The sequence below is a fragment of the Ictalurus punctatus genome, chromosome 25 (assembly GCF_001660625.3).
Source record: "Ictalurus punctatus breed USDA103 chromosome 25, Coco_2.0, whole genome shotgun sequence".
Lineage (NCBI taxonomy): Eukaryota > Metazoa > Chordata > Actinopteri > Siluriformes > Ictaluridae > Ictalurus > Ictalurus punctatus.
The window spans coordinates 3,987,416-4,002,849 of NC_030440.2; the positions used below are offsets into that span (position 1 = coordinate 3,987,416).

The following is a 15,434-nucleotide window of genomic DNA, read 5'->3' on the forward strand; positions in this document are numbered from 1 at the left end:
CTGATTTCACATGAGCTTCAAATACGCACTGGTCGCGCATGACGGCGCTTCCCACAGCATGAAGCTCATGCAACGTTGAGTTCCCTTTGAAAGGTAACTCATCTACTACAACCTCATTGTGTTTATACTCAAGCTCTTGCAACTATTCCAATTCAAACTTTCCATCTTGTAGATTTATCAATTTATAGTAATTTTGTTTTTTAAATAAAGATTGAAAGAGTTGTCGGAAGTCAACTTCGGAAGTCGGAAGTCAAGTTCGTTTATAGCCTACCCTTAGCTTTTACTTCTGGCGATTATATTTAGGCATCAAAATTCATAACAGTTGTGTTCATTTGTGAAGATTATCTTGATGAACAAAATGTGTAAGAATCATAAACTTTTGTTGGTCTCAGAGCTTATTTTCTGCAATAATCCAAAAGCCTATGGAAAAATCCTATTGGATTTTTGTCGAGGGAACCGGGGTGATGCTAACTTCCGGCTTGGCCTACAAAAATATGTCATCCTTGCAGCACTCTATTATTATCATCATCATCAATACTATCATTATTAATTAATCAATTAATCAATTAATTAATTAAGTAAGTAATTAATTAATTAATATTATTATTTACAAACCCAATTTCCCAGCATACACTTGGGGGTGGGGGATGAGGCGATGGGGTGAATATTTATACCTGCAGGTAGGAGATCCTGTTCTGCACCAGACTGGAAAGATCCTTCGCTTCCTTTTCCCTCCAATCACCAGCTCCATCGGCTTGACTCAAGTAGTGAAGATCTGTCAGGATGGATCTGCATAGTATAGAATATAGTGTATATAATATGGTTGATGATCCACATAAATGATCCACATACTGTAAACCAATTAAAAATGGACTCCAGGTCTTTGTGGTTTTTCGGTAAAGCTACATTTAAAAAAATTCTTATTGACTTCAACGCAAGAAAAAGGAGAAACTGGTGTAGTAATGACTGTTTGTAGCTATTATAATGTATGTGATAACAGCAACGAACTTGATTTGCAAACTTTACACAATATTACATGTACTGTAAGTAAAAGTACAAGTGGATAAAAAGCACTACATGTGTCATTCTTTAATATATCTGAACATGCTTTTAGTGGAAACAAATCAACTTTATTTTCTCTTAAGTGAAATAAACACATATATTAAGAACAAGTGTATTAAGTTTATGCACATTGAAGTTGAAAAGTAACATTTACATTACAGGCATTTGGCAGACACCCTTCTCCAGAGCAACTTACATTTATCTCATTTATACATCTGAGCAATTGAGGGTTAAGGACCTTGCTCAAGAGCCCAACAGTGGTAGCTTGGCAGTGCTGGGGTTTGAACTCATAACCTTCTGAGCAGTATACCACTGCCTTAACCACTGCCATGTCAAGTGGTAAGTCTTACCTATTAATATTGCTTGTAATAATGTCACCATATATATATATATATATATATATATATGGTGACATTATTACAAGCAATATTATATATATATATAATATATGCCTTGTATGTCATGTAATCAGGGTGGAGTTGGATGTAAGTGCAGTCAGATCTTATTGAAAAGAGGCAGTCAGACAAATCCAAAATCATAGGGCAATATCAAGGTCACAAAACAGGTACAAGGTCAGGTGATTGGCAAAGAAGCAAAGAGGGCTTAGACAAGAATTGTAAATGAGAAAGAAAACCAGATCAAAAACCATGGAACACAGGATACAGAACAAAGACAGTACGGCTCAGGCGGCAAACACTGAAACGCAATCCTTCGCCCAGAACAAAGACACACAGCGGTTTAAATATACAACGAAATCAAAAGTAAAACATAAACAGCTGTGAATAATGATGACACATGAGGGAGACAACCAATAACAAGACAGGGGTGAAGTCATGACATAAAATGTAAACAAAGTATGACAACCCGGAAGCACGTTGTCGCCGGAGCATTCAGCACGAAGGGAATTTCCTGACAGAGTATAATATCATAGAATGTGGATTATTTCAGAATAATAATTATTTTGTTACAGTTCATATCATATTGACACCATTTTGCCTAGCACTTAGGATTTGGCAATAACCAAACTGGGAGACTTGTTTGTAAGTGATTACACATTATCTGAATCCCACTGTTAGTAGTTAATAATAATTATGTGTCCTCATAGATCTCTGGCTATATGTCATGGGCCACATTTTTATTATGATGTACAAAAACCTTAGACTGTTACACTGTTAACACAAATCTCTACTGTGTTGGCATTCAGTGTGCATGGGGTACTTTCTTGTTTTACAGGTGCTACTAAGTGATTTTATTTTATTCTGGGTTAGTATTGTCAATGTTTTTACAGTGTTTTTTTTTCTGTCTCTGATTTTACAAGCAGAACTGGTAAACATTTCCGATCTGCACAGTGTGTTTAAATGGATTCCAGGGTCTTCCAGATCTTGCTTTGACTTCCAAAGTTCCCCTTAACTGCCATTTCATAATGACATTTTAGACAGTGGAAATTACAAGCTGGAGTCCTAATGAGACAATTATGGCCTAATGAGTTCATTACGTTCTGAGACTTGGAACTGGAAGGCTGTCCTAACTTTTGCACATGACACAATCACAATTTTTTTTTAAAGTTCATCAAATATAAAGCAACTGTGCGTTAACATTTGCAGAGAATTGTTTTAATATTTAATTTAAAAATTTTTTTTTACAAAAAATCAGCAAAATATTTGCTTTTGGCCATGGTGCCCAAACTTTTGCATACAAATGTACAGATGGGTGAAAAGTTAAAGAAAAACCCAACATGAAGTGTCTTCATAAAGTGTTGGGCCATGACGAGCAACCAGAGCAGCTTCAGTATGCCTTGTCATATATTCTACAAGTCTCTGTAAATTTAGTGGAGGAATGAAAACCTTTCTTCACTAGATATTCACTCAGTTGGTACTTTGATGATGGAGGTGGACAGACCTCTCTAACACGTCACAACAAAATCATTCATAGTGTTCAGCTGGTTTGACATGGTGTTTGGGAAGGTAATAGCAAATTATTTCCATCATTTTCATACTCATCTAAACATTCAGTGAGCCCTCGTTTCCTGTGCTTGTGGGCGGAGTCATCCTGGAAGAGGCCACTCCCACCAGGATAGAAATTTTTCCTCATAGGATAAAGATGATCAGTCAGAAGAACCTTGTATTGATTTACAGTGACACTTCCCTCTAAAGCGAGAAGTGAACCCAAACCATTCCAGTAAAAATAAATAAACGCCCCCTACAGCACAGCAGAGCCATCACTTTTTCCTTTAATTTATCACCCATCTGTGTGCTGATCCAAGTCATCTTGTTGATTCTCTACACTACAGCTGAGATTTCCATTTAAAGCAATAAGCACGATTTCACCCACTCACACGCTCATACAAATACACAGCTTCAATCTATTTCTCTTTCTCTCTCTCTCTCTCTCTCTCTCTCTCTCTCTCTCTCTTACACACCCTCTAATCCACTGCCGGTGCAAGTGGGAATAGTAGTGAGAAATCAGATTGGTGTCTTGTGTGTGTTTTTCGTGATTCCAGCAGCGTCTAACCCACACTTAACACACCTCATCACGGATTAGTTCACCTGCACGCTGAATTACAGCTCCATCTGCTCTCAGGTAAAAAGCCAATATGGCCGCCTGCTGGGGGCTTATGACCTAATTATGATTTGCCTTCTTAGATTAGATGCAGAGTGTGTTCAGAAAGTCATCTCCATAACTGGAGCCTCAAATTTAGACCTGAGAGAAGCAGACAAGAAGCAGGATGTCAAAATAGTACAAATAATGATTACTTTACTTAGTATGAGTATAAATAAGTAAATTTACTTAATTAAAAATCAATATAGTCTCAATTTAATGGTAGTGTAACTTCCTATACTGGTAAAAGTAATTGTTTTATTCCTGATGAAATTAAGTTCATGTAAAAAGTAACTTTTATTAATTATCTAAAACTGTTAGAAGCTGATTTTTGTTTTAAAGAAATTATTCCAGTTTACTGATGAATTCATCAGAAATAGAATATCGTGTAAATAAATAATATTTACCATTAGCTAGAATGTGACTTGCTTCCTAGCCAGTAATACAGTACTAGCTTATCATCAGCTAAGAAAACTTCAGGATATCCATTTAATGCTAGCAAATTGGCTAATTTTATATCAACATGCCTTTTCTAATTAGATGGAGTTCGTTTGATATGTCTCTTTGCTTACTCCAGCATATTGAAACATTTTACTGAGGTAGGGCCAAGTTCAACACTGCATGTCTTGTGTCTTATCCGTATTCAATCACACACAGATAGTTATAGAATTTGTTATATTGTGTCCCTTGAGAAGGTCACCATAGACGTTGAATTGTCACAGTTTTTCACACTGATGAACTTGCCTGGATAGTAAACTGAAATAGTTGGAACACAATCAAAATCATATGGTTTTTGGTAATTCAATTAGTAAGAGTACAAGAATTCAATTCCAATAATATATAGGTAAAGTATACATATGACAAAATAATACCAGACATCCTAACGCTCACGGAAGTTCCTGGAGTCTCCTGCATTTTAATTGAAGCTCCCTGATGCCCGTAAATCCAGGGACAACGATCCCCAACCGCCCTCCCCAGCCCCCTTATTTTTAAACCAAACAAAAAAATCTCGGCAGTAGGCTTGGAATGTTCGGCACCATGCTTTATTAACAACTATTCAAACAACTGATGACAAATTCAAAAACGTCATTTATTCAAAAATATTCACCAAACTGGATTATGTAGTCTAAACCTTGTTCAAAATAGAGTTAGTGCTGCACCCACGGTAACCCTTCAAAATCATGTTTTATTCGTGCTAACAACGATTAGGACCCCTGAAGTGTCATTAAAAACATTAAAAGCAAGTAGTTGGAGAATAGCCTTCCCTCTACATCTTTAGGGAATTCCTTTGCTGTGTCACTGAAAGAAGGCCTACTTGCCATGACGTGAACTATTTGTGACCTATCACAATCACTCATTTTCTTGGGCCAAAGTCTAGGATCCTCAAACCTGTCCGCACGACCACCGGAATCTGAGACATCAGTGCATGTCTCCCCTCAGCCGCCCTCGTCTCGTTGTCTGACCCTCTCCTCTGTCTCCCTGTACTGTCTCTCCACCGTCACAGCAGCTCTCGTTTCCATCTACAGTTATTAGACATGGCATGCGAGACGCTAAATTCATGAGGGAAAGGACCGTAAATTTGCATATCACGAATTTATAGTTCGGTAGTTAAAATTCTCGGTAACATTTACAAAATCCAAATCAATATACAAATCAGATTTGTCGACTGAGACGTTCTCCACGGAGTTTGATGACTTTTTCACCAACTAGGGTGGGGAAGTGCAGAGCTACACTGACACCAGAGTACAAGTACAACACACTCAATAGCTACTTCAATTGTGAAGGTTAGTGATCTCTATAGATTCGACGGAGATCCCTTCGCGCAAGGATAGGCTGTGTAGACTCAACGCAAATCTACAAATGTTTCTAGGTTTATGTTTTTGCCCGTGGTGCAAGACTAAAACAAGCATAGTGGAAGCAGAGCAGCTGCAGTTTACTGAGGTAGCAAAACTTAAAGCCTTAAGATACTACGCTTTGGGGGAAACAGTAAAATGCTGGGCTAACGTCAGCCCACTGTAGGCTACCATAAGTTAGAGTGGCCACATGTGAAGATCCATACACGTGTGTCTAAAAGTGGTAAATGCATGAACATATCCAACCTTGCTTCTTTGTTTCTTCACTCCGTCTTTCTAGTTTCAGAAATTTTGCCATTTGCTGTCATGCATGTGTGATGCCATTTTCTGTTTTTCTCTTTTATCGTTTTGTTTTTGAGCACCAGATGAGTATGAGTAGCCATTATGACAGGTTGAATGAATGGGAGGTGTGTCTGGGGATGTGTGAGGGCGTGTGTCAAAGTAGCATTGTGTGACGTTATGTGGGCCCATAGTAAGACAACATACAATGAAGAAAACAAGCATGATGTATTCCAAACAAATAAAGCATTTTCTAAATCATAATGCTGTTTAAATATGCCACCAATAAATGGCCAACATATGACTGCCTAATGATCAGTCTCTTTCCTGTGCCCCCCTCCTAGGCTGGGCCCCGGACAACATTCCTGGTTGTCCCCCCCCAGATGCCAGGCCTGTGCAAATTATATACAGACCAATATCCCAGAAATCGATTTTTTTAGAGAGAGAGAGAGAGAGAGAGAGAGAGAGAGAGAGAGAGAGAGTTCAGTGGTCACTTCTAATGGTCGATGGGCTCTGGAAAAACCGAGAGAGCAAGTGACAGACCTGGTGAGAGAGTGACAGCGCGCGTCCTGATTAGTCTCTCTTTGTGCTAACTAACCTATCAGTTTTCTCTCTCTTCAGTTCATCCATCAGTTCGGTTCCGTTTAGTGTCGGCAGCACCATGGCAGAGTGTCCAAATAAAAAATAAAAAAAAGAAGTACAAAACACACTTCACCCCAGACTACACTAAAGTGTACCCATGGATAATAGGGGTAAAAGACCACAACCGTGTAGCTCACTGTAAAGTTTGCAGCAGTGATTTCTCAATTGCCCATGGTGGCTTAAACGACATGTTGAAGACATGTTGAGGTGAGTTTAATAAGTGTTGTTCGTCCATCAGCATAGCTAACGTTATTTTAACTAGCTGCTATAAGGAGCTACTGTATTGATGTCTAGGGGAGCAGGCCAAACTCCCTGTAGACATGTGTAAAGTAGTTACTGAATATAAAAATGACTCCATGAGTGGCATAATACAGTACTACAATATAGTATAATATAATACGAAACAGTGTATAGTAAGTACACGTTTTAATGTAAAACATATTTTAATCTACCAGAAAAGCTATTTACATTAGCATGTGTAAATAATGTGTGTAAATAGTTGCAATATGTTGTTAAATAAATAGTTGTGTTCTGGCATAATTAAATGTCATGTCCTTGTTCATACATGTTTGGTGGCTGTGTATTTGTGTGCGTACATTTCAAATATGTACATAATTATTAATAAATATTACAGTTGCTTAATACCGTAATTATTCACGTCATTGTTAGTTATAAAGGTTGTTCAATACAGCACACATTACTTGCAGTACAATATAATTAATTATCATACCAACTTCATTATGAAGAATTATAAGCAGAATTATTATAATATGTGAACATGGGCTTCACAGAAAGTCAAATTTCTTATGGGATCAAGTCCAACTATTGTAAAAACACAACAAATGGATAAAATACTGTTATTTAACATGCACATAGCTAATTATTGTTAATTATGTTAATTAGCAGCGGTGTAGCAGCTGCTAGAGTGCAAAAACAACTGTATTATAATTTAGGTAATACACATACTGTAGCAGTGAGACGGCGCATTTGTGTGAATTTATACATCTGCATGCTTTTCTTGACGTTTATAAGCCATATTTTGTACTCATGAATAGACTTCCTCTAAATGAAACGTGTTGTAGAATAATTTATAATGTGTTTTCACTGTTTAATTCCTTCCCTGCTCTGTCTCCTTTGTTCAGTCTGTTTAAGGTTTGGAGCACCCTTTTAATAATTCCTTCTATTAGAATTATTATGAGAGTGTGTTCTGCTCTGTATTTCAATTTTACTTTATGTATATATTTTTCTAAATAAAATCTGGCTAAAATAATTATAAAATGGAGAACATTACATCGAAAATGGTATGATGCCCATCTGTTTCTTCTTCTGGTTTTAGAGAATGAGCAGTGTTAAGGCAGCAAAGCATTGCCCAGCCAGATCTGAACACTGATTACAGCTTTAATAGGGGGGTAAATAGAGCAGCATTTCCCATTAATCAATAAATCATGACATGGAGAGAGAGAGAGAGAAAGAGAGAGAGACAGAGAGAGAGAGAGAGAGAGAGAGAGAGGCAAAAACAACAAAAATAGCACATCTCCCTTCAATTGCTGTAAAAGTCGCAAAAAAAAAAAAAATGCTGTTCCTATTTCACTATTCTATTTCAGCGTTGGTTTAGATGCATTTCTAATGAATCTGGTTTTAATTAGCTGTCTAATTAGCCTGAGCTTCTTGCAGCAACAATGAAAATAATAAAAAGATTATGCATATAACACCTAAATTCAACAGCAAAAAATCGTTTTTTTGTCGTTCTATAATCTTTATCATCTTATTATTATCCTCACCGTTGTCTTCCAGACCAAAACTACTGTTGTAATTGAGCGATTCATTTTTGAGCAATTATTTATAGCATACAGGTGGTGGAAGTGATCATGGCAACAATTGTGCAATAACAGCCATCAGACTGAGTTGTCAGGATGTAGTCGAGCTATTAACTGGAAGAAATTTTGGCCTGTCTTGCTAATCCTGCTAAATTAGGCCACTTTTAGGTTTAGATTATGCATTAACTCAAAGAGCAATATTCAGCGTAAATAAATAATATGAGTAATAAAACTGCCAATTTCCCTCTAATACCTCCCTGTCTGCTCCCCGCTGGTGTAATATACAATGTCCTCTGGTGAAAATTGGTTCTGCCATCACTGCTATGAATAATGATTTACTGGATCACCGAAACGCTGGAAATAAAAGCCAAATATAAAGTGATTGGGCATTTATTGTGTCTTGCGATGGGCTTTCTCTCTCTTTATTTTTTTTTGCCTTGGTAAATATTAAATTCAAAAACAAAATATTTCAATTGTTCCCAACATGATGTTGTGATTTGGATAAACTGAGATGAGATGAAAAACAATGGATAATTTTGTTTTGTCAGCTAGGTTTCAGTGCTACTATGAACCAACAAATATTACAATTGCACTGCAATTCACGCTTACATTCATCTCTGCTTACATGCTATGAGTTGGAGTTGTAATATGTAGAGAGAACAAAAAGAGTAGGGTTTGGAAAATTGTGCTAGGTTTAAATGTTGTGACAGGTTGTAATGTGCGTGTGTGTGTGTGTGTGTGTGTGTGTGTGTGTGTGTGTGTGTGTGTGTGTGTGTGTGTGTAAAACCTCTGTTGGTGGCCGAGATCATGCAGCAGTGTATCTGTGTGCATCTGCAGCGCAGCTGGATCTACGTGGCTCAGCTTCTTCACCTCGCTGCGCAGAAAATACCAAAACTCCCTCACACCTCTGTCCACCTTCCTCCTGAAGTCCTCTTGCACACGGCCCGGGCCTACTGCAGGAAGGGGCGAGTGAGAGAGAAAGAGAGCAGCAATCACTATTAATTTCACACGACATATTAAAACGCTGTTCCTTCTGAGGTCTGATGTCTTGTCCTGATTCGCTTAGTCCTTGCTTTGATTGCGCGGATGTCCCTAATGCCATCAATTAGTCTGGAAAAAGTGTAGTTAGGAATCTGTTACTCTGGGTTATCATCTGTGCACAGCTGAATTCATAACGTGTTTCATAATAATCATCCACTTCAGTGACCGCATTCTTTGAAGAACTCTGTATCATTGAGCAGCCTTTTATCTGAACCCTGGCAGGCATAGCGCTCTTCTTTCACTTCTGTCATCATGCTGTGCTTTTGACAGTTGTTTATCCACTGTCACTTGCTAATTTACTGGATTACCTGAAGACTGTGTTGTGGTTGGGATCTAGATTGCAAAACAGGCGTACGGCCATGTGGTTTTTCTGGTTCTGCTGGAATCTTGTAACTGTATTACAAAGTAGGACAATGATATTGCTGGACTAAGCTGACTGTAATCACTTTATCCTGGTCAGGGACACAAAGGATCTGGAGCCTATCCCAGGAACGTCGGGGTTGCGCATGTAACACTGTTCCCTGAGAAGGGAACGAGATGTTGAATTTAGCATAACAGTATGGGAAGCACCCTTGCGCGCGTGACCAGTATCTGAAGCTTGTGTAAAATCATGCCTTTACTAATAGGCCTGCCATGATCAGGTAACGTGGCAATTAAGCACGTTGCGTGATATATATATGGCACCTGTGAACCACGCCGCCAGCCTCTATTATCTGAAGCGAAGAAGCAATTCAAAGACCTGCCCTGGTATGACAATGCTATGCAACGTCTCGTTCCCTTCTCAGGGAACAGGGTTACATGCATAACCCTGACGTTCCCTTTCAAAGGGAACTTCGATGTTGCATTTAGCATAACAGTATGGGAACGGGAATACCCACTCTGTCATACCGAGGGTACGGCCTGTTCAAAAGACCCAAGCTCGAGGGAACTGCAAGACACTTGAGCCCGGGGTGGAATGAATATCCAGGCTGTAATAATGAATGAATGTGTGAGGCGTAGACCATCCTGCAGCAGCACACACATCCTGCAAGGATACCCCTTTGGACAAAGCCTTTGAGGAGACGACCGCCCTAGTGGAATGAGCTGTTATGCCCCGAGGCGTGGCGAGACCGCGCACCTCGTAAGCCATAGATATTGCTTCCACTATCCAATTAGAGACCAGCAGCTGCTCCGACTTACGCCACTGGCCGGAGCGGTGGACGTAAGTACAGAGAGCCCTTACTGGACACAGCAGGTGCATCCTCTCTTGTTCTGGTGTGAGGAACGGAGGAGGGCAGAAAGCCTGCAACACCACAGCGTGGGCAGCCAATGTAGGCACTTTAGGAATATAATCCGGCATAGGATACAGGAAGGCCTTGGCTAATCCAGGGGCAAAGTCAAGGCAGGAAGGGGCAACAGAGAGAGCTTGTAGATCTCCCACTCGCTTGTGAGATGTCAGGGCCAGCAGAAGAGCTACCTTTAGAGTCAGAAGCTTCTCAGAGGCTGACCCTAAGGGCTCAAATAGGGTCCCTGATAGACCTTCCAGGACCACAGAAAGGTCCCAGGAAGGTATGCATAGTCTGCAGATGGGCCTCAGCCGTCTGACACCACGCATGAACCTCAAAGTTAGAGGATGTTGCCCCACAGAGGCTCCATCAACAGGGGCATGGCTGGCCGAAACGGCAGCCATGTAAATGCTGAGTGCAGAAGGAGCCAACCCTGCTGAGAAACGTTCTTGTAAGAACTCCAACTGTAGCTATTGTGCAGTTCACTTGGTCTAGCTGACGTTCTTCACACCACAAGACAAAAAGCCACCACTTGAGCGCATACAGTTTCCTTGTGGATGGTGCTCTAGTGTTTAACATGGTCTCTACAACCTCAATTGTGAGACCAGAATCTATGAGCTGGTGCCCCTCAGGGGCCAGACCCACAGTTTCCATAGTTCTGGCTGAGGGTGATAAATCAGCCCTCCGGGTTGAGACAGTAGTTCTGTGTGGATGGGAATCTCCCAAGGAGTATCGTCGAGCAGGGAATTTATCTCGGAGAACCATATTCAAGCCGGCCAATAAGGTGCTACTAGGAGCAGACATAGACAGTCTTGGCGAACTCTCGCTAGAACTTGTGGGAGCAGAGCGATCGGGGAAAAAGCATATAGACGTGACCTCGGCCACGTGTGCACCATGGCGTCCAGCCCCAATAGTGCGGGAGGAGTGAGGGCGAACCACAGCGGGCAGTGTGTTGTCTCCTCGGAGGCAAACACATCCACTTCTGCTTGTCCGAACCTCATATGGACTCCACCACCTGTGGATGGACCCTCCAACCCCCGGGCCTCATCCCCTGCCTCGACAGGATGTCTGCCCCTACATTCCAGCTGCCCGGAATGTACACTGCACTCACTGACAAGAACTTTCCCTCTGCCCAGAGAAGGATTAGTTGCGCCGGCCTGAACAGGGGGTGTGAACGTAACCCTCCCTGGTGGTTGATATATGAGACCACTACTGTGTTGTCTGACACAACTAGCACATGGTGACCTCTCAACTGAGGAAGAAAGAATTTCAGTGCTAGGAATACGGCCCGCGTTTCTAGGCGATTTATATGCCACTCCAGATGAGGGCTGCTCCAAAGACAGTGAGCTGGACAGCCATTTAAGACTCCAGCCTGTGAGGGGCGCGTCTGTCATTACCGTCTTACGGTAAGGAGATGCCCCTAAAATCCAAATACTCAGAGCACGTAGACATCGCCGCGTGACAATGATTACTCTCAGAGGTTTCATCCTCGGATGAAACCCCTGACTTTTCAGCCACCACTGAAACTGTCTCATGTGCAATAGGCCCAACGGTATGACATTGGCTGCTGCTGCCATAAGGCACGTAGAGAGACCATCAAATCAACGGCATCCATTCGGTACCATTTAATTTGTAATGATTAAAAATGTAAAAAAAAAAAAAAAAAACGATATCTCAGAAAAGTGTATCGCATAATCATTTATCACGATATTGATATTATATCAGGATATTGCTCAACCCTAGCCTGTAGTAACTATACTATATTGTTTAATCTGACATGAAGAGCACGTTATTGCACATTCTGTTATAGAATCCTTAAATCTTAAATTCTTAAATCATTTCGTACAGTGTGACAAGTAATAATTGCAAAAGACCACTGGAATCGCACAGTATAAAACCAGCTTAAGACAAGATCAAGACAAAATGACTTGCGACACAGAGGAGACCAAGATGAGAGAACAGTGCTCTTCAGAGTTGTCTCGAAAAACTAGAACCCAGCCTAAAGATACTGTAGATTGCAAATGAACTGCAGCTGTCAACATAACTAGACCACAGCTTGCTGAATCACTTCATTAGCTAAAACGTTAGACTAAAGCCGACGTCACACTGTAGGATTTTCAGTCTGATTTTGATGTTGCAGACAAAATCATCAAGAATGAATTCTCTGATTGTGTGTTGAGACAGTCTAAGAATTCATAATGTGACATGCTCACTGGCAGACAACAACAAAGTTATGGAAGTGTTATCTTTTTAAAAAAAAAAATAAGGGTGGTGGTAGCTCCGTGGTTAAGACATTGGACCTCTGATAGGAAGGTTGTGACTTCAAATCCCAACAGAACCTAGCTGTATTGTTGGGCCCTTGAGAAAGGCTCTTAACATTCAACTGCTATATTTGATAAATGTAAGTCACTTTGGATGATGGTGCTTGCCAAATTCCATAAATGTAAAATCCCAATGTGAGAGATGTTCTTCTAAAATCCAACAGAAGGAGGATGGCATACGATTATTGAAAACTGACGGCACAACTGCAAATACGGTAGTGGCAATTGTGAAATGTATATGAAGCATGCTTATGAACAGAAAAGTACCTTTATTACCTCAAGCTCACTCTGAAAATGTGAGCCCATTTACTGCATGAGCCCGGACCGATGACATAAGCAGAATTTTAGCCTTTAATATTTTCTTTAATCGCAGGTCAATCGTTAGAGCAACGTTATTGCCTATTATATAATTCAGCCAAGATTTTTATTGGGATCATCTTGCACAGTGTAACACATAATAGTAAGATGTATGAACCAGCTAGAGAAACAGAGAGGTCATGTTAATTACTGAATTTTAATCACAGAAAGACTTTTGGAAATCCACAAACACAAACCTGAAAAACTCAAGTACAAGTACTACCGATGAGAAGAGCAATTCAGCTATACTCTTTAACATTCCCCTCCACTAGAGTGACATGTTTGTCAAAACTTTCATGCATCTTTGTTCTGGTGAAAAGAATTATGGGATTATACTGCGAGGAACACATGCAATCCTGCCCTGAAATCTGGAGCTCAGACTGCCTCCCTAACGGGACAGTTTTTTTTTTTTTTTAATCTTAGGAGCATGTTAATGCTACCGAAAAACAAAATACTTCTTACCTATGGATTCATGTTACAATTGGAAAAAAAAACAAGAATACTGACCTCCTGTCACATGACCTGAACGAGATGGTCTTCATTTTTTGGAGTTAGATATAATGCTCAGTGCTAAAAACAGTACAATGTCAAGGAGACATTAAGGCTGTGTGACTGTGATGCAGGTCACCTCTCTCAGTGGTGTGGGCAGGGATATAAAGAAGCAGGTATTTACTTCTCTTCTCGTTTCTTCTCTCCTGTCCTTTCCCTCTCTCTCAGGACTAAGCGAGCTGATATTTATAGACCAGCCTCAGAGAGATGACCATGTCCCATCCTCTAAATTCACCAAAAAAACCCTCTTAGTGGCAGATAGAGTGCATGTTTTAATGGAACATAAGCTGCTTTTTTTCAGTCACTGGAACTATCACTTTTACTACATTTACATTTATTCATTTGGCAGATACTTTTATCCAAAGTGACTTATAACTAAAGTGGAATCCAGTGTAAGCACAGAACAGAGAGCTAACAGTCTCGTTCAGGAGCGCTGTAGTGTCTCTGACAGTTCTGGGATTTAACACATCTCACATCCTTTATGATCACTAGTGCAGAATCTTAACCAATGACCACTGTATATTTCTGCTTGACTTTCTCGTACCTAGATATTTGTTGAGCCACACTATATCGAATGAATGCTGGCATTTTATTCTAAAGGAAAATGACAAATCACTGTTTGATCAACTGTTCATTTTTAACCTAAAATGGCTGCTCTAGCCTTTTTTCCCCACACCCACACTGTGTCTATACTGGGAGTCCCTTAGAAGAAAATGAGAATGTAAACGTTAGATTTTTGTGTCCACATAGTCTTGATATAATCCGATTATGCCACATAATTGTGTCACATTAAAGCAGAAAACTCGATTTGTTTTACTTCAACCTGGTGATGTGATTGCAGCCTTATTGTTGTCTCTCTTGTTGCGCACGTACCATCTCCAAACACTCTCTGATAGTTGCGGATCTCCTGCTTGGCTTTGTTTAGCTGCTCCTCTAAAAGACGCAGCCGACCCGCAGAGACAGGTTTAACAGACTGTCCTTCAGGAATCCTGTAGAGAGGGTCACACACACACACACACACACACACAGTGCAAGTATCAGTATTATTGTATAAAGGTACAATAACTACCTCCAGCTCTGATTTACATCGGAAGGACACAGCGTGACATAGAAACAAAGATTTAAATATAACTCAAACAGAGACAGAGACAGAGAGAGAGAGAGAGAGAGATGGTATGATTGCCCCTCATAGAGAGTAATATTTTGTAAAATGAGAGTAACATTTTGTTCAAAAATGTCAATAAATACTTAGAAATCAATTTAATCCTACACTAAGGCCTAAGAATTAGAGTAATGCACAAGAAGTTTCAGCCTTAAGAGTGGATTTCAGCCTCAAATGGTGGCAGCACTAGGACAGAAAAGACATGTACACACAATTTCATGATCATGCTTAAGCTGTACTCCATGGGTATACTCCTACTCCTGGCAATGTTTTGTTCTAAGAACATTTACAACACATTTTATTCCCAGATTTTACCTAAGAGTTTTTTGTTTTAAGTACACTTCTAAGACTAGTTTCAAGGGTAACTCTCAGAACTCAGGACTCAGTTACTCTCAACTCTCTTTTATACATCTCAGCCTTGAGAGAAAGGAGATAGGAGACTGAGAGAGACCTTGAGAAAGAGAAGAGTGAGACTGAGAAAAAGATTG

General features: G+C 40.1%; 1 protein-coding gene across 1 annotated transcript in view; it reads right to left on the reverse strand.

Annotated features, from left to right (window-relative positions):
* The window catches only part of fut8b (fucosyltransferase 8b (alpha (1,6) fucosyltransferase)), a 174,856-nt gene that overhangs the window by 38,819 nt on the left and 120,603 nt on the right, over positions 1–15,434 (reverse strand). The window contains exons 3-5 of the mRNA XM_017455408.3: positions 14,658–14,773; positions 9,039–9,204; positions 675–789 (exon numbers count right to left, since the gene is read on the reverse strand). Of these exons, the coding sequence (XP_017310897.1) occupies positions 675–789; positions 9,039–9,204; positions 14,658–14,773 (397 nt within the window). The remainder of the gene's footprint in view (positions 1–674; positions 790–9,038; positions 9,205–14,657; positions 14,774–15,434) is intronic.